Source organism: Camarhynchus parvulus, chromosome 8 (genome assembly GCF_901933205.1).
Source record: "Camarhynchus parvulus chromosome 8, STF_HiC, whole genome shotgun sequence".
NCBI classification, from domain to species: Eukaryota; Metazoa; Chordata; class Aves; order Passeriformes; family Thraupidae; genus Camarhynchus; species Camarhynchus parvulus.
Window position 1 is genome coordinate 11,556,501 of NC_044578.1, and position 19,838 is coordinate 11,576,338.

Consider the following 19,838-nt stretch of genomic DNA (forward strand, 5'->3'; position numbering starts at 1 on the left):
GCCAGCATCACTATTCTACTCAGGGGAGAGAAGCAGGACCATTTGTCTTTCAGTGTTATAATTTTAGAATCACAGCTCATATTTTATACATCTACTTAATAAATATGTTGTTCTTCATCAATAACAATCAAAAAAAGAATATAAAAATTCACTGAAATATCACTAAATATTATTAATAAGCAGGCATTATATATATATAAAATTATAATCTATGAGCAAGAAATAAAAATCTAAATTCTCAAAGATTATTCATTTTCCTGCTCCAACAGTTATTTCATACTGCTTTTAACATACTTTAGTTAATAGAATTGAGAGCCACATTCTTCATTTCAGCTCTTACTGGTTAGGTTCCTTCGGTGTAAGTGTTCCCCTTCATTTTTTTTTTTTCACATGATCTGTAATAATTTGCTACAGTACCCAGGTTGTACTTGCTTGGTGCTCTGTATGCCTTATGTTCTCAGTCTGTGCCTGGTGTACCTGCTCTCACAGTCTGATCCTGATTTCTGTTTTTATGGAAAGAGGTGAGGCTCCCACCTACAATACTTCTAAGAAATAGGGAAATGCAACTCTGTCCTTTCTGAAAAACTCCCTCTTTGAAATAATCATATGTAAAGTTCATTATAATTAACAGAAGTAAATATGTGATATTTTCACGAACACACAGTCTGTGTTTAAAATTCATTTTAACAATCTGTCAGTAATCTAACAAATCAGAACCTGACTTAACTCAAATTTAAATTCAGAAGTTACCAAGAGTATAACAACACAATATTGGACAGGGAGTATGTAAATAGATGCATATGCTGCCATTTACTGTTTCAGGAACTTTTAACAAATGTTAAAACATTATGTATTTTTTGCCTAGAAAATAACTGCACACAAATTACCTGGTGGTGGTGGGGAGATACTAGTTTGATTAAATTGTAAGAGGGAGAACATGTAGGTACATAGGTGACCTCAAGTACTCTAATGTTCAGCAGAGAACTTCAGTTCTGGACACAGTCCAGATATCCCATTTATGTGGACTGTAATCCACTATAGATAATGGTGTAGTTCTTGGAGAGGAGATCACTGGGTTGCAAAAATTTTTTTGGTCAACAGTTATTAAATCTGCTCTGAGAGAGCTTAGCTGTTCTTTGTAGAACATATCTCTTGGTCTAGACAGAAAAAAAGCTTACAGAGCTCATTGTTGTAGCAGCAGAAGTTTCTGCAACTGGAGGCAGGATTTGGTCCAGTCTGCCTTATTGACAGTGAATCTACATAATCTTAGAGCTGCAATGTCAACCTTGATACATTAATAAGTCTGTGTGCATTTAAGGGGAAAAAATAAAAGACTGTAGTGAGACAAAAATACTAAACATTAAAGAAGACTCTGGTCCTTATTTAAACAGCCAGAACAAGACAGCATTCCATGGCATTCAGGAAATGTGGATTTCTCTGATATCTTCATTGTTCCACTTGTCCTTTTAGGGAATTTACCATGCTTATGAAAACATTAAAATGACATTCAGATTAGTCAGAGAAGTAAGGAGAACCCAGAAAAAGTAGCTGAAGCTGGAAATGGATTTTGAGCACAAATTTAGAAGTTAAACAGTTGCGGGTGAGGGAAGTAGCTGTCTGCCCTCATAAGCATCAAACAAGCCTAATGGCTGTCAACTGTCACAGAAAAATTCCCCATGGAACTGTGTTATATAAATTGTTTCTCTTGTTTTAGTTAAAAAAAGAGTTTTACTATAGAACTTGCACACTGACATGAACTTTATGTAAAGGCTGTGACTTATCAAAATGCTGCTGAAGATATAGTTTATTTCTAAAGTTTCTCTGTTATCATACAGCTGCCCAACTTGAGATGCTGGTTTGGGCTTTTTATTTGTTTGCTTCAGAGTGCTGATTCCAAAAGCCTTGCACTTACTCATTCTTCATTTAATTTTAAGCCCATCCCTAGAGAAATGTGGGTCCTGAAGTCCTTTGAGCAGCTCCCAGGGTCTATTCAAATCTCACTGATAGCAAACTCTTCTGAAAGGCTTCATAGGCACTCTCACCCTGCTTTCCAGGTCCTAATGGCAGCCTCTGCCAGGCATGTCTCCCAAACCAGAATCCAGCTGAGACAATCTTCTCCTCAGTAGAGGAACATGCATCTGGTTTGGCAGAGCACAGGACGAGTAGATGCCTTTGTTTTGTCAGTGCCAATATTTGCGCGCATCCATTCAGTTTTTGCATTAAACAATCGTTAAAAAGAGAATTTTAAAAATCCCACTCCTCCTTCCCTGAAATGCTGCTAGGAATAGGGATTGTTAGCCACCACCTCCCCCATGTGCTCTCACCTCCCTGTTGCAAGCTCAGAATCTCATTTACGTGCCATCTGATGCCTGGATCTTGCGTCCTCGGCTGCAAAGTGATACAGACTTGGCAGGAATGGTTTGCCTCTGATGTAGCCTCATTGGTATCTGAGCATGGCCTTTCTCCCCACAGGTCACAGATGGGGATTTGAACCTCCTTTGTTTTCTAGAGGATACTGAGCTGAGATTTCCTATTAATTGGTCCAATGCCAACAAAATATTTTCAGAAGCCTCTCAGTAGTTTTAAAAATACAGCTGCCATAAGCACAGTCTTTAATGAAGATTTTTGATGTGTTTTTAACCTGACTACTACATAGATCTTCAGAGCACTTCTGGCTTCTTGGGCATGACCAAGTGGACATGCAAAGAGGAGCCCAGACAGTCTGGAGCATCTGGAGCAAACCTTCAATGTTTTAGGACCTTTTCAAATCAAACAAGGAATGTAGGCAGCTGTTTGTGGGAACCTTGAGACCAGAGGTTTTGTTTGAGATTCAGAAGTCTCCCTCTGAGACTCTATTTAGAGACTTTATTTAGCTCCATGAATGTATATGGTTATATAATAATTGTAAATTTATGTAGAGGGAAAATTAGAGGTGGGATGGAAAATAAGGACTATCACATATTCATTTTTTGGTGATTCAAAGCAGTGAAAGGTAAGTTGAAGCCTAAAACAAGTAACCAGAGCTTTGCAGTCACAGAAAGTCACTGAAAATTAAGGTTTTCTGTGTCTCTCCTATATTTGACAGCACTTCTGCAGAAAAACTGGGCTAAGAGCAAGAACCTGGAGCTGTTTCCTGTAAAACTGCTGAACTAGAGATCAAGTTTCCCATGTTCCAATCACTGCTAGGTTTTACACTACATCTCAGCTCTATTTATGTGTTGCTGTTTAGTCAGGTCTTGAAGAACATACAAAGAAGGGCCATAAATGAATTTTATCTAGAAATGAGTGTAAACAAACTGTTTGTAAATATATGTACATTTTATATGGGAATGATAGATGAGTAATTTGTGCATATATAGAAGCATGTGCACCATAAACACTTCCAAGTTTCAAAATATTTTCAGTCTCCCATTTTATGCTTTATGTCAACAAGTACATCAGACATACCAATGTCTGCCAGAGAATGACCAAGGATGGAAACTTGCCATCTGTGTACATAGAAGCATGCAGAGAAACCTTGAGGGTAGAAATTCTTTGCTGAGGTGAATAGTGTCAGTGCAATACTATGTTCTGTTCTAACTTCAAAAGTATTGTAATTTAAACAGCAACCAGCTATTTGAAACCTGCCCTGCCTTTTGTACACCCAGCGACTTGAATGAGGCAGATGACTTTGAAAAAAAAAATAAACAAACTTTGACCAGCCTGGCTATAGAATTAGGCAGTGATGAGTGCATGGGCCAAGCTGATTTAGGAACCCCAGAGAGAGGGAATGTTGGTTTTGACACCCATACTATCCCAGATTTTATCCATTTCTGGCACGGTGAAAGCTGATACACGTTTAAAATTAACAGACTGTTTTGTTACAGATCTGAAACTAAAACTGAGATAAGTAATTAAGCCAAGTTATCATGCAGAGGAATGAACTGTAGAAGATGTTTAAAATAAGATGTCCTAAATATTCTTCAAGTTATTTTAAACAGTTCATCTTAAGGTAATTAAGCTGTGTCCTTTGGGTGAATAGCAGCTTCTAATTTCATTCTTGTAGTTAAAGTGATGTTTAAAGAAGATTAATTTTTCTTATTTAGATGAGATATATTAAGAAACTAGATCGGAAAAAATATCTCTCCTCTGAGAAGACCTTTTGTATTGAATCAGGAATATTTATCGTGCATAAGCAAATTTTCCTATCCTGAACCACAGCTGATTTTGTGAACATCCATCTGAAAAACCAAAGCTGCATTTCAGCCCTGCCTTGCTGTAAACAATAAAAAACCAATTTCTTACCGAAAGTTCCACTAGTGATTTCCAGCTCTAATTGCCACCAGTGGATCTTCCCACCAGTGAAAAGTTCATAGTCAGTGACTTCATGATTTTATGGCAAAACCACTTTGTTGTCATTCAGTGGAGAAAATTTGCATATTAACTCATGAAAGTTGCTACTTCAGTAGAATCAAGACAGTCTTTCAGCTCTCACACTCACAGTCCTATAAAAATGTTACTACATCTGATAGCTTGTACTCTACAGTCCCAGTGTTTAATTAACATCCTTATTTTCTGAATCTATCACTGCTTATAGCATCTAAGTTGCTGTCATTAGCTGTTGTTAGCTATTTCTATTTCCTTATGCAAGTGGCAACTGAACGTTTTTTCTGCCATACTATTCTCAGCTTTGATTTGAAGGGCAAAATGAGACTGAGTGAATTGGCCTCTAGTAATCCAATCACGTACCATTCTGGGATTATTTCTGCATTTGCTCCTGTTCCTTCTTTCCTGTAGATGTACCCTGAAAGAGAGGGGAGACCCAAAATGTTCTTATTTTTTAATGTGTCATAAAGATACATGCATTCAGATTTGTGAATGCGCCGGTATTGTAATGATGGAAGCCATTTAAGTGTCAGCAGAAAGTCTGGTGCTCTTAACATTATGGGCTTACTCCTGTATTCTGGAGTCTTATTTAGGCTTAACAGGGTTAGCTGCAGCTACAGTGTAAGTGGAGAACTGAGAAAGCTGCAAAGTTACTCATCCATTGTGTGACTCAGGCTACACACTGCACTAGACAGCGCTGAAGTGAGAACTACAGCCTTCCCCTAGGGCATTCTCCCCATTGCAGAATTTCCTTTTGAGCATTTCTGATAGCTCTTTGGAGGACTTTTTATTTTTTCTAGTGCAGTTAAAGAATATCTACCAAGCAGTGCTTTGAAGAAAAGTATGAAATGCTTCCTAATTAGAAAAACACCACTATTGTGTCAACTCAGCATTTCACTGAGGTAATATATCCTTGCTCCTTACATTCACTGATACTTGCGCATCAGAAACAACTAATATGGCTATTTTGTGCTTCTTTTAACTGTGGTACCTCATTTAGTGTTAGCACGAATGTCTTTGCACAGCATCACTTTTTACCACGTAGACATAACCTAAAATCCTTGTCAGAGACTCTCTTGTGAATCCTGTGTGGTTTGTCTTTGCTATAACTATATATGCTTCTGTATCCTTCAGCTCAGTTATCATCTTTCTTCCAGAGTAAACACTGGAATGTATCTTTCCATCTTACATAGTACTGCAGTTTGTTTCATTAATGGCCAGTGAATACAACTGTTTACTTTGTTGTCACCATATCACATTCTGCAGTTCAGTAATCTACTTAAATAATACATCAGGAAAAGAAGCCTCACAAGACATAACTATAACACTGAAGTCAAAATTATTGTCATTTTCTGTAAAGGAAGAGCTGCTGTCCCCATTCTCAACTGTTCATCTCTTTTTGTGCCAACAGTCAGTCAAACCAGTCACAGTAAAAGAAATGAAGAATTAATGCACAAAATGTAACATCTTTTCACTGTAACTTGCTACGATCAGTTATTTATATCTAGGATTGTTCATAAATATGCCAACTCTTGATCAGTTTTGCTAAAAGTAAAATTGCTAAAACTACATTGTTTTTAGGCAAATCTTAATATTTTTTTCATTACGTACTCCACTGAATTTTTCCTCCTGTTTTTAATCAGAATGTCAAATTGAAGCTCCACATGCATGTTTTCAATACCAGGACTTCAAAATTCTCTGCTCTGTGTAGCATCCCAGGTCTCATCTTTTCTTGTATTATACCATCCACTGTATTTTGGTAACACTGTAGTTTTTCTAATGCCAAGGTCATCTCCCTCTCTTACCACTGCAAGATGCCAATTAGACAATTTGAAAATATACTTTCTTAGGTTCCTGCCATCTCCTGCCTTCTGGGCTTTTTTTGGTCTGCTTTGTTGAAAAGAACAGACTTCTCTGTAAATGCAGAATCCTCACTAAAAGGGAACCTAGAATGTGGGCAATACAGCTCTTTATCAGGTTGCTTATTAAAAGTATTGGTCCCTAAGACATCGGAAAAAAATCTCCAGCAATCCTCTTTGTGTCTGCACCTTACTGCAAGAATTTCACCAGATAGATTCTACATAATACAGATTCACATTACCCCAAGGCAGTAATTTCTGTTTCTTTTGCAAGAACATTCTCTCTGCTCTCTGTCAGGCTCTATGTTGCCTCAGTCTGCTGTAATGGCCATTACAGGTTTTGTGGGTACTTTAACTTTCATCTCTGACCTTGTTCATGGGGTGCAAGATACAAATGAGCTCAGTTCCAGTACTGTGAACAGCGGGTTTTCTTCATTTATGCATTTCAGGTTCCCTCATATCTCTTGATCTTTAGAAAGAGGGTCAGGAGCCATGTGAATTCTGAAATGAGCTTGGTTTTAAGGACTATTCATTATATCCTTGAACTATAGCCAGGAGACCACTCCTCGGAAAAATCAGTAAATTTAGTAGGATAAGTGTAAGAGAGAATAAGTTAAACAAATTTGGATATTCTCTCATGGGTTAGGTCAGCACTTGTCAACAGAAACCATGTTAGTGTTTCTTGGGAAGATGCCTCTGCTGAAACCCTGAGCTCAACCACCACTCATGTTAGTGGGAACTTTTGAAAGAATTTATTTCATAGCTTCTTATTAAGGCTGCACAACAGTTTGTTATAACCCCAATCTGATAACAAAGCTTGTAAATATCAATTCTTTTTTGAGGTTAAAGGTAACAGTTGATATTTTTACATTGAGAAAATTTAAAACAAAACTGCAAGATTCCCTTTTTCCCCATGAATTACAAAAGCGTGGGGACCTTTGCCAATTGGTTTTAAAAAAGTGCCTTGATATTTGCCATATGAAACAAGGCCTAAATCTAACCTTTTTGAGTACATGATTTGGCTCGAGGATGAAAAAGGACAAATAAAAAATTCTTAAGCAGGAATAGAAGCTTGTGAGAACTTCTTCACTTGAGTACGGATGAGGACAAGCACATAGAGAGTGTCTCAGCCTTCTCCAGTGACTATTTCTGTGTGTACAGCAGTTGTGCTGCCCTGAGAGGAGGGTGTGCAGGGAGCCTGCTGGAAATTACATACAGGGAAGTACCAAGGGTCTCATTACACGAGGCAGAGGAGTGTTGAGCTAAATTAGCTGGTATGCAACAGCAAGTGCTTGCAGAGCCAGCAGCTAATGGGCTCTCTGCAGACTGCTGGCTCCCACACTGCAGGGAGGGGGAGGCCAGCAACCTCCTCAGATCCACTGAAGGGCTTTTAAGGAAACGGGGGCTATTCTGATCACTGTACAAGGGTCTGCAAGATCTTTTGTTTTATGGAGTATTTGTATTTAGTCAGTTCCCCATCTCCCGTGGCATAATTTAAATAGAGAGTACACTTTACAAATAATTAGGATCTGCCTCCGAATTATTTTTCTTCTATTTTAGTAGAGACTACTCTCAAAACTAATAGAATCAAATAAGAGATGACAGTTCTCTGGAAGTTTGGACACTGACTTCCAAAAGCTTCTGGGAACTAGAACACCATAGTACAAACTATAGGAAATTTTGTTTCTTTTTTAGCAATAATGGCTGTACAAAACATATTCATTGTTTGATTTACAGATTCAGAAAACTAATTTTAAAAACTAGCATATCTGAACTGTCTTGAAAACTGTAAATCTTGTTGTTGGTTCTAGAAATTTCACAAGTCCACTTTTAGATGGAATGAGTATTGATACTTCCTCCTTAACATTTATCGTGCCTATTGGAGAGGATGATGACCCTTAGAGTGAAAAAATAATTTACCTTTGATATAATACTCTCTAAGAGTTACAAGAGCTAATAATATTTGGGATATGCAAAAGGAGATAATTGGAATTGTATTAGTGATTACTAATTCGGAGCTTTTCGGTGGGAACCCATTTAAATATTTTTTTGTTAAAACATATTTTTACTGTCAAATTATCCGAGTAATTTTATTCAAAATTAAAGCAAAAACGTTATAGAAAGAGAAAGGAACATTCAAAATATTTGATTTTCTATCTCCCTACAGCTTAAACTACGTGGGAGAATAGGTACATAAAATCCCCCCAATCCCTTTCATATGCCAAAAAAAAAAAAAAAAGGATGTATTCACACTGTCTTTTTTCCCACTTTAAGTTGTTTCACTGCAAAAGTAAACAAACCTTCAATTTCTTTAATGTGTTCTTTTTAATTAGAATTCTAAACAGAAAAAAAGTGCAGTGGAAGATATCTTCATAAATGAAGGCTTAAAGATACCCAAGTAATCAAAACTAAACATCAAAAATCTTAATAATAAACTTGTTCTATCCCTACAAATTGCTTTTAGAACTTCTTACATTTGCTGAATATATTAACACAAAAGACTAAGTTCCTGTTTTCCAAGTGACACAAAATACTAAGTTCCTGTTTTCTGTAAGTGCCAGGTCCAGAGCCTATGCCATTCACTCTGGATCACATGAATGGTTTGAGTAATATTGTTATCAGTAGCAAAATTTTAATAATAAAGGCAAACATAAATCACACATTTCTTATCTTAAGGTAAATTAGAAACAATATATGGTTGCTGAATTTTCTAAGTAGCGACTATTTCTAGTCACTGTTTAAGTCCCAGTCATTACTACAACACTGAAAGGTTGACAGAGGCAGACCTTTTGTGTACTTTTAGCTCGTTTATATTACAAAGACAAACACTTTGAATGCACTTAATTTTGTAATTTGTTGCCCACGTTTTGCTGGGGTCCCAGTAGAAATTAATGCCACGATGCAGCTGCAAGATGCAACTTATTCTGGCAAAGCAATCGAGGGTTGAAACAGCCAGAACCACCCATACTAGCACAAGGCAGCAAATGTGAGGAGCAGCGCCGTGTGTCTCACCCAACAGGAAACCAGAGCAGTGGCGAAGGAGCTGCCCTGATGGAGAGCTGTCGCCAAAACTATTTTAATACAGAGAAAACCCCCAATTATAAAATAATTACTGCTCAGTAAATGTAAACTGGTGGATTCTGGTTTAGAATATCAAAAGCTCTAATTTTCTGCATATATTGAAGGAAAAGTCAGTTACAGCAGTTTTTTAGATAATTTTATATGAATACTCAATATAGGTTGCTTAGCTTGCTTTTGCAGTAAATTATTTATACTTTAACAATATATTAATACTAACTATGGTATTAGATCCCCAGTATTGGAGTTTCAGGCAATCTGTAAAGCACTTAGCTCAAACAAACAGCCAAAAGGAAAGTTGTGAAATTCTAATAAAAGAAAACTTACAGAGTCTTCATTTTGATCTTTCTTGGGTCTTTGTTTTCATTTTTCTCCTGCAACACACATTATTGTCACATTACATGCATTTCTTTTCCACATCCCTATCCCTTCTCAGATTTAATTTTCATGGTGAAGGTTATTTTTCTAATTTGTGCTTTCCAGTTTTCTGACCAACACATTGGCCATTCTCTATGCCAAGACATTTATTGGACACTTATAATGCTTTTAAAAATAAATTAATTTTATTAGTTAGAGCTTCCCTAAAATTATATTTCATTTAATAGCCTCTGGGAAGAAATATTGTCAAAAGCTTTAAAAAAGTTAAACAAATTATGTCAATCAGTTCCACTTCATCCACGTGTTTTATGATATTTAAAAAATGCTTTCAGCCTACATAATCATGTGGGATTTTGTCCTACATTTGTTTCCAAAAAATACATGCTGGATGCAAGAATGTCATATTCCGTGATGACTAAAGCAATCGTTTCTGTCAGTGTCTCCTCAGCTTGCCAGCTTTCATTTATAAATCAAGTAGTCTCCTTTTTGCTCTGAAACAACATGCTCCAATAATTTAGATGTCAAAACAGAACTTTCTGGTACAGAAATTAAAATAGCAGTGTCTTGCTTCTTGCTGCAGGAAACAAACTCAAATCCTTCCTGCAGCAGCACAATTGGAAGTTGGCTTTATGAGCCATCCTGAACTCAGACTGACATCTGCTGAATATTATCCTCTTTGATAGGAGTCCTACTTCTAGGGATAAATAATTTATTTCATGAAAATTTCGTACTTTTTAGCTTGAGGTGACCAAGGGACGGCTTATTATCAAGGATTTCACTACCATTTATGAAGTTTATTAATATAGAGACCCTCAGTGGAAATGCTGCTTATTCTGGGTCAGAATTTAGTTAATACAGAGGAACTGTGTAACTGAGAATTAAAAATTATTTTTGTCTGCCAAGGAAAATAGAAAATTCAAAAATTTTCAAACATTCCAGTTCTTACAGTGTGAAATTCCATTTTAAAAAGCTACAGCTATTGCAATTATTTGTCTTACTAAGGTCCTAGATGACTAAAAATGTCACATTATTTCTTGACTTAAATGCAGATTTTGCATATGAAACACCCACATCATCCAATGCTTTAGCCTATGGTTTACCCTATACTTGTTCTTGCAGCTGAGTCATTAGACCTCGTGCTTGAATAACTGGCTAAATTTGCAGCTGAAATTGACTCAGGGCATTTTTTGTTAGGTTTCAGATGGTAGCATTCTTCCTTAGAAAATTGTGATGATACATAGGCAAAAATTATATTTTTGGTAATAATTGTTATCAAGTCATCTAATAGTAAAAAGACCAGACAACAATATTTTTGTATTTTGCTTTCAAAATCTCTTCCAAAAAAGCCAACAGGAGAAATGCTATTGATCTTGAAAGGGAAATATTTGGCTGTATTTGGCAGCAGCATCAGTGCTTTTCTTTGAAATTAAGTGCAAACTGTCAATAAAAGAAAATAGTATTTAAAGGAAGAAATGTCTTTTATTTCTGATTTTTTCTAAGTTTTTTTTTTGTTTTCTTATTTGAATTACAGTTGTTGCACATTGGACCTTTTGGGGAAGCCAGTGTGACTGTATATTTATTCAGGATGCCGGTCTGTGATTTGTACATACTGTGGGAGCTGATGCTAGAAAATTATTTGGTTTTGTTTTAAACAAGAGTGACACAGGAGCTCTATAGGCAGGGGAAATGTATGGTTTTTAAAAACTTTAATCAGGAAAAGTCTTTCTGCACACAAACATACTGGTTAACAGCATTTAGTTATAAGGCTCATTCTGCCTGAGAAGTGCCATTGCAGTCAAAATTAATAAAAGAAAAGGTATTGAGGAAAGCATGTATATGAACATATGAACATATTGGTGATCAGAGCTGTTTCACTGAACTGGGTGCTCTGGGAATGTGAATATTCCAGTATTCATCTCATGGGGTACTGGAAGAAATAAGGGAATTGTGCTGTAGAAACTGATCCTTAACTGGTTTATTCCCAAAGAACAAGGGCACATCCAAGCCTCATAGGAGCTTTCATAGATAAAGGTGGAAGAAAAACTACTGGAAGACAAACATTATTATTCTGGAAAGAAAAAACAAAGGCATCTGGGGAAGAGCTGGTAATTCTAGATCTTTCTGTAATGTCCCTGAGCTTTATAAAGCAAAGTGACAATTACAGCTTTTATTGACTGAGCTTCATGCCACTTGTTTGTACCTCTCTGCCCTTTGTCTACATTTCAAAATACTGAATTTTACATCAATGCTTCATTGTTGCAGGATCGCTGAGTTCTGGTAAATAAGAAAGGCAAGCTAGGGCACAGAGGGCTGTTAAGACTGTGTGAGGATTTGGACAGCTTCGAGTCATACCTGACTCTGTAATCAGTCTTTCCCCTTCCTTTGGGGTTAGGTGCATTAAAGTAAAAAATCAAACAATTTATTCTAGACCCAGTGGAGGTAGAGAGTAAGATGATTTCTCCCTCAGGCTGAATGTTTTCCTGGGTTCTACAGGAACAGAGTAAAAATTAATTCATGGAGCATCTCCTAACTCAGACCATAATTAAGTTTTCCATTCAAGCTCTTCAGAAGTGATCTGTCTGCATGCTCAACACCACTGTTCTGTTTCTTTGTAATATCATTTGCCTCTTTAAAAGCAATTTCCTTTAAAAAGTAAATGCATAGTGAAAATAACTCCAACAGTGGAATGTATATTTTTTAAAATAAGGAAAAGTGTTTGTACTTCCACGGTAGAAAAGATCTCTATATGTTCATACACTAAAGCATTTCTTTGATTTCAATTAATCTTCAAAAATTATTAACATAGTCAGCTTTACTATAGAAGCTGCTGAACAGATGTAATACATATCAGGGTGAAAGTTTTCAATGATTTCCAAAGTGAATATGCACACAGAGTTTATATGCAGAGATGCTGGCTGTATTTATAGCTTGAAAAGTTCGTACTAGAAGCAACTTATCTGAAAAGTCAGATAACCCAGAGCAAACGCATGCAAATCATGTCCTTTTAAATGCTATGTGAAATAATGCATACGCTGCCTAATTTGGTTCTGATACCTGATGATTTCCAAGATATTTATAATATTTACAGTAGGGGTCATGGTAGTATAGAGAAATAGCTGAAACATTTGAATTGTTTGTTACTGACTATGTTAAACTGACTTCAGGTTACCAGAGTTAGAGATACAAATATTGTGGAGGATAATGCCCGCTGGAAGCTCAGAGTCCCTATAAGGAATGGAGAACATGATGCAAAAATGATTGTGTTAATAAAAGAGCAATACATTTGCTTTCCACATAGTGGTCACCAGCCTTCCAGATGAATATCCTTATTGGGGAAAAAAAATTAACCAGCCAGTGCTCTTGAATATGTGCACAGGCAGAAAGGCTTTGCATCTTAGTGTTATGAAAAATGTATATGTTCCAAACCCACTCTGTGGCACCATCAGCTTCCCTATTAAACAAGCAATTGCTTCATCCTCCCAAGTCCATTAATTTTCTGTTACCCTGCCACCAAATTATTGATTTCTCCCCTCACCCCCAATCACATATAACTCTCCTTCAGTTTGTCTGCTTTCTGCTCTAGAAGGGCCTGTAATTGCACCGTGTCTTTCCCATCACCTCTTGCCACCACACAGCCCAAGGCACTCATTATTATCAGCTGAAAACTGCTGTAAGTCAGGTGTTGCTCAAATGATCACAGTATAAAGACAGAAATTCTCCCTCTGTCTACCTATCAAAAGCTATTACTCCACATAAATGTACAAAGACAGGCTATTACTTCTACTACTGTTGTTTTTCCAGGTGAGAGTTACCATTTCCTTGCTGTTGCTCTGTTCAATATTCCAAGCATGGAAGCTGGCTTAGGAATTTTACTGTGAGGAGAGGGAAACTGCCACAACACCTCCAACTTGTGTGCCGTGGCACTAAGTTGTTGAGTTTAGGCATGAAATAAGAGAAAAGAATAAAAAAAACCCCAAGCCTGTGTTTTGTAGTAATTTCATTGTTTATGGACTGCCAAATTAATATAAAGGAGTCTGTGAATAGAAAAATAGAAAAAATACAAAATTAGTGGCTTTGAGTTGCACCTATTTTGAGTACCTGAGTTTGGGATACAGAAAAGCTGCCAGCAGTGGCTGCAGAACTGTCAGCTCCACTCAGGGCTGCCGAACATTTACCCCCATGCTTGTTTACAAGTAGCACTGACAGCAGCAGATCCTTCAATACAAGTGGAACTTGAGAAACTAATGATACACATATGAGGACTCTGCAATTATTTATGAATACTCTTTGGAACTCCTGTGCTAAAAAAAAAAAAAGGTGCTGATTTTAGATAACGCAGAGTATTCCTTAGGATTGTAATAATGGTGTCAATATCTCCAGTTCAGTTTTGTTCTAAATTTCTGTCTGATACCAATTTGTGACCTCTGCTAATTGCATAATATTTTTAAAATCATTGGTGAGCTCCAGTGTAATTTCAGTTGTAGGGTTTTTTGTGTATGTGGTAAAATACAATATAAAAATTAATCTGAGATTTTGGAGTATTTGATGGATAAGAATGAAAATATTAGAAATAAAGAATGGATTAGACAGAAATGTCTCTCCCCTATGTCCTCATTCTGCCATTTTGTGGTGTTTTGAAAGTTTTTTTGGTTTTGTTTAAGTGGATTACTAAAACTACTTTATAATAGTATTATATTATAGTATTTATTATATTATATATTATATTATACTATTTATAGTATTATAATAGTTCCCTGAACTCCCAGTCTGCACATTCCAGCCTCATTTCAGTGCCTCTGCTTATTGGTTTTCCTATACAAGTCTTCAACTAATTTTTCTCACCCCCCATCCCAGTGGTTATTATACTACTTTATATATTTTTCCTCACATGTTTCTTTGCTGTTTTCCCATGTTGCTGGTGTTTTTCTTTTGTTCTTTCCACTCCCTCTAGAAGTAACTGCACAAGTCAATTGTAATTATTAAGAGAAGCAAACTAGGGATGGAACAGCAATAATGCAGGAATTTCTGTGTGGGTGTCCAAAAATGGTAAAGCAGCACCTATCCCTCAACAGTGTCTCTCACTTCACCTTTTAGTATTACCAAGGGTAAAATAGAACCAGTTCTTATTTGTTTTCAATCCTTCAGGAGCAAATCCCTGCCTAAATCAGGATGAATAATAACAGTGTGTTCTCATCACATTTGTAGCTGCTGAAAATTATTATAACTTCCTCAATCTTATTACTCTGCTTCTTTTACTAGGATTGCCAACTTTTCAACCAAAAATACCAACACTTAAGGGACAGTGGTGCAATCTGGCTTGTACACTAGATACCTCTTAAAAGCATGGGAAAACCATGGTACAAGAAGGAGCCATGTTCTATTTTCTGCAGATAAACCTTTTTTTTTATTTAAGAAGAAATTGTTCCTCACTGCAGGTGATAATAGATGGGTAATTTTTCCACTTCCTAAACAACAATTGTGTTTCACCTCCATGAACCTGGTTAATGGATTATGAAGTCCGAGGTGACAGTTCTGGCTATGTAGAGCAATACTGCAGACTTCCCTGAATTAGATCCTAGTTTAATTTTATCATTATTTTTCTTCTTAGGAATAATTTAAAATTTTCAAATAATGGGGAATCCATGGCAAATTGGGATAAATTAAGCAGTAAAGACAGTGATGAAAGAATAAATTTTGCTGTTTTCTTCCATTCTGAATTTTTCTCATTTGCTCTTCATTCTTGCATCTTACAATTTTGTCTTCTGGATATACAAAATGCTAAAAATTTTCCTTCCCATGGAAAGGTACAGGATAAAGATCATTGTTATAGCCTGTCTGGAAGCCCCTCCAGTTTATCAGCTGTGGATACTGGCACTGCATTGAGCATCCAGGAACTTTCACCCCTGTGCCAAAACCCACAATGTTATGTTATGTTTAATTTGGACATGGCTTATTTTCTTTTCATTGACATCTATCCTGTCCTAAAATAGAGGAAATTTTCATCTACTGTTGTTGATGTTATTTAACTGTTATTTAACTACAAGTTTGCTTGTGGGTTTTTTTATGCTTTCTCCATTTCTAACTTTATTTCAAGCTGCACAAACAAGAATTTCCTGCAAGTCTACTAGCTTTCCTGTACTCCAGTTTGAAAGGCTAGTAGCATCTCCCCCTATTTTGGGAATGTTTTAGATAAATCACCTGCAAAAACCAGCAGTTTCATTGGAGGTGAAACAGCCCTGAAGGGGCAGTGCCAGGCTGAATGACACCCTCACCCAAAATTCTAGTTAACTGCACCTTCCTTGATGTTTGTCCCCTGACAGATGTGAGGAAAAAATTCTGCAATTTTTTTTCTTTAACTTAATATATGGTACTACCAAACCCCCATTTATCATCATGGACTGATGAGATTTGCAATTTTCAATAACGCAGACAATTTTTCTGTGGAGCTCCTTCTGTTGGCTAGGATTTGTTGGGTGCTTATTTAGAAACAATAATAATTTTATCTCTGCCAGCAGCAGCAACCACCTGCATTTCCTAAGGCTATTATTTACGAGAGAAAATCTAGAAAATATTTTTCATCATTTTTATATAACACCATGCCAGTGACAGGCTCTGCAATTCAACAATGCTCATGTGAAAATGAGATACATTTTCCAGATAATTCATCATTAAGCCAGTCATCGTTTACTTAAAAAAATAAAACCGAAGTACAACCCACCAATATACTTTAGGAAGGTTTGTGAAACCTTTCAGAGATTTTGATTGGTTTCCAAATGGGATGCTCTTATCCACTGAGGTTCTCCCTAATCTTTTCCTGCCCCCAAAAAACAGAGACAGCATAGAACAAAAACACCATTAGTGCCTCATGGAGGGACAGGCCATAAAGTAAGGTCAGACCTCAAACCCCTTTGGCTACACAGGGAAGAAATACTTTGCTTCTTCCTGCATCACTGATAAAGAATATAACAATGCAGACAATAATACAGTTAATGTTTAATAAAGTTACACCTCTATAAAACATAAGCCTTGACTATAATTAAACTGAGACATCCCTTAAGATACCCCTAGATGACTTAGTTGCAAAGAGCTATGTATTGAAGCAAGTAGGGATTTTTTTTTTCAGTAAGGAAAGCAACCTATGGATTTAGACAGGTTCTGCTAAAAATACAAGATTTACTGCTCTTTGTTCTGTGTGACTAGGGTTGTTTGAGTACCGTTTATCTTTTATTCAAGCCTCCACTAATTACCAAAGGATTTAATTTTAAAATATTTAGCATTTCAGTGAAGTACAGAACTCACAAGGTTACTTAGTTTCTTTCAAAAATAATTCTTCCATGGAAGCTACCTTGCCTTCCTGTGGCTCAGGATATTACAATTCTCATTTTGTGAGGGGAATACTGAATCTATGTGCAAGCTTCAAATAATTGGTTTTCTTTGGGTGACAATATAAGCTTTCATTACAAAGCTCAGACTTTTCAGAATGCTGAAGCACAGCTGGTGTTCTTTGAATAGGAAAGTTGGTGTTTCAAATTCTTGGAACCTTTAGAACATTTTGAGATTGATCATGTGTTTTTTCATGGTGAACCGGATTATTCAGAGGAATACTATTAATAAGAAAGCAAGTCTGTTGTCTCTTCAAGTGTGGTGGGACCTACACAATAACGATCAGACACAATCTGATTGCCATTTACTGGATTTTATGCATACACATACCCACAAAGATGATATATGTCTTCCCCAGCATACGTTAGGAGCACTCTTTTCCTATCAACAAGGACATTCCAAAGCTTCTCCTTGGGTATTGATAATGAATTGCCCAAAACTTTTATTTTATTAACAGCTGTTATGTTAACAGCTTTATTTAAGAGCTATTCTTCCACAAGCCTTGGTTTTGACACAAATTAAAGTGTAATCCGTCTAATAGGTAAACAAAACAAATTTCTGCTTTAGATTTTTTTTTATGTGCTTTGAGTTGTGGCAAACACTAAATGGCAGAAGAATTTCTCAAGATTAGGTAAATGTCTGCCCAGACAGATGGTGACTGCTGCAGGATGAACTTCTGAGTGGTCTTCAGGTCAGACCCTCAAACTCCATTTCTAGAACCTGTCAGAAAACTCCATATATTGATATTTATAGTAGGCTCATCTATCTGAATATGTGATGATCTAAGTAAATAAAAATTCATAAATACCATGAGGAAAATCACAAACCCACTGTCAAGCATGTTACTGTAGCAGAACTTCCCCCCTGCCACCATCACCTGGCCATAAGAAGAAACCTGTCAGACAGAACTTTACAAAATTAAAGTCAACATTTAATGATTCATGCCTAAAGCAATGAACTGCGCACATTAAGATAGAAAGGCTCCTATCAGGAAGGCTTGGGGTGAGAAGTCACAGTACATGTTGATGTTCAGCCAAGTAGTGAGCAGTGCCTGATTGCCAACTTTTTTTTCTTTTTTTTTAGTTTGACGCAGACAGAGATGAAGAAGAAGTGTTCTCTGACATAAGTTCTGCAGTTGACAATAAACTATTTGCAAACAAAGAGACTGCAGCAGGTGAGTTAATGTAAGATTTAAAGAACCATATTTATTGTACTGCATTTGACATTGGGATGCCTCTTTCATATTCTTCAAGTTTGGATGTGGGTACTGTAGCAGTCTTGACCAACCTCAAACATTTGCACAATCAGGGACAAAAATCTCTTTATATCTGGAAACTTCATATAGCTTATCCAACAACTTTTTTATCTACAAGTTAGCCTTGAAATACTGTGGCAAGTCCACTAAGCTATACTATTAATAAAAAAATGATGTAAGTTTTCAATTTCAGTTATTAGCTGTTTCAGTTCCAGTGATACCTTGGTGTTCACCAGAAAATCAGTCCCGTGAGATTAATGATCATACTTCCTGCCTAATAATTGGTGTGAATATAAGTCACGTGTTTGGGGATTTTATTTATTTGTTTATTTATTATTTATGCTTACTGAGGCTTGAATATCTTCAAAGTAAAGCCTTTGAGAGACAAAGGACTGCAAAAGAATTGAAGCTAAAAATCAAAGCACTGAAAATATGTAACATCTGTCAGAAATGTTTTGCTTGAGGGCAGCAGAGGAGTGTTCCTTGGTAACTTCACTTCTTCCTTTTACAATGGCATCCCTGGCTGTTTTTCAAATCAGCTACTAGGGTTACATATGTAGATGATGTCATAAATGCCTTCTGAACCAGCACACAAAAATAAATTTTGGATAATGTTCTAAATGAGATAAAGATGAAGTACCGAGGTGGGGAGGGCGAGGGCAGTGAAAGCAAGGGGAGCTGGGGTTGGGGACGATGATGAGAATTATAAGAAGTGCATCAGCTGAAAAGCCCATAGGATTCTAGTGGTCACCTTTCAGATAAGAGGCACAAGAATAAAGATTACTTTCTTTCTCTGTTAGATGGCACACTTATTTATTTTGTGCTTAGCCTTATTCATAGAGGCAACAGGTTGATCACAAACCTAAAATGGCATTCCCACTGTACAACATTGTGTTGATAATTGCCTCTGGATCCCCTAACTGATTTAAATTCTGGACAGGAGGAAGAGGAAAGAAGTGTCATAAAGGTGCAAGCTCTGACAAACAGCTTGACAAGAGCTAAGCAATTTGCACAAACTGTTTGTGATTCTGGATGAGTTCCAGTCAGTTCCTCAAAAGTCTGATCTATTTAATAAATAGATCAGACTTTTCCCTCACCAAAATAATTGGGTAGCCATGAGCAGATGCCATGCCACATTCACCTAATAGTGCCCACTTTGAGCACTGATAATAATAAGGAGATTTGAGGGTTCTATGAAGGTTTTTATGAGATCAGGTGTTTTATTTCCAGATGTTGCAATTCCAGGATGTCTTGATCTCACTTCTTGTCTTCTTGTCTTATTAGTTATATTGCAGTATACTGTAGTTCCTTGTAGCAAACATAAACATAGTATTTCTAATATTTTCATGCCTCCACATCAATCTAATTCATGTTATACCTGTAAAATCCAGTTGTAATCAACTTTGTAACAATATGTACCAAAAGAAAACAACTGAAATGTTTATAGATGAAAATACAATTTTCTCATTGTTGCCTTCTACAACATATTAAGACTGTTGCCAAGAGCAACAACCTGTCAT

At 36.5% G+C, this 19,838-nt stretch overlaps 1 protein-coding gene across 2 annotated transcripts in view; it reads left to right on the top strand.

Moving 5' to 3' along the window:
- The window catches only part of AK5 (adenylate kinase 5), a 98,369-nt gene that overhangs the window by 37,867 nt on the left and 40,664 nt on the right, over positions 1–19,838 (top strand). For both annotated transcript variants that reach the window (XM_030953965.1, XM_030953964.1), the window contains exon 7: positions 18,147–18,237. In XM_030953965.1, coding sequence (XP_030809825.1) covers positions 18,147–18,237 — 91 coding nt within the window. The remainder of the gene's footprint in view (positions 1–18,146; positions 18,238–19,838) is intronic.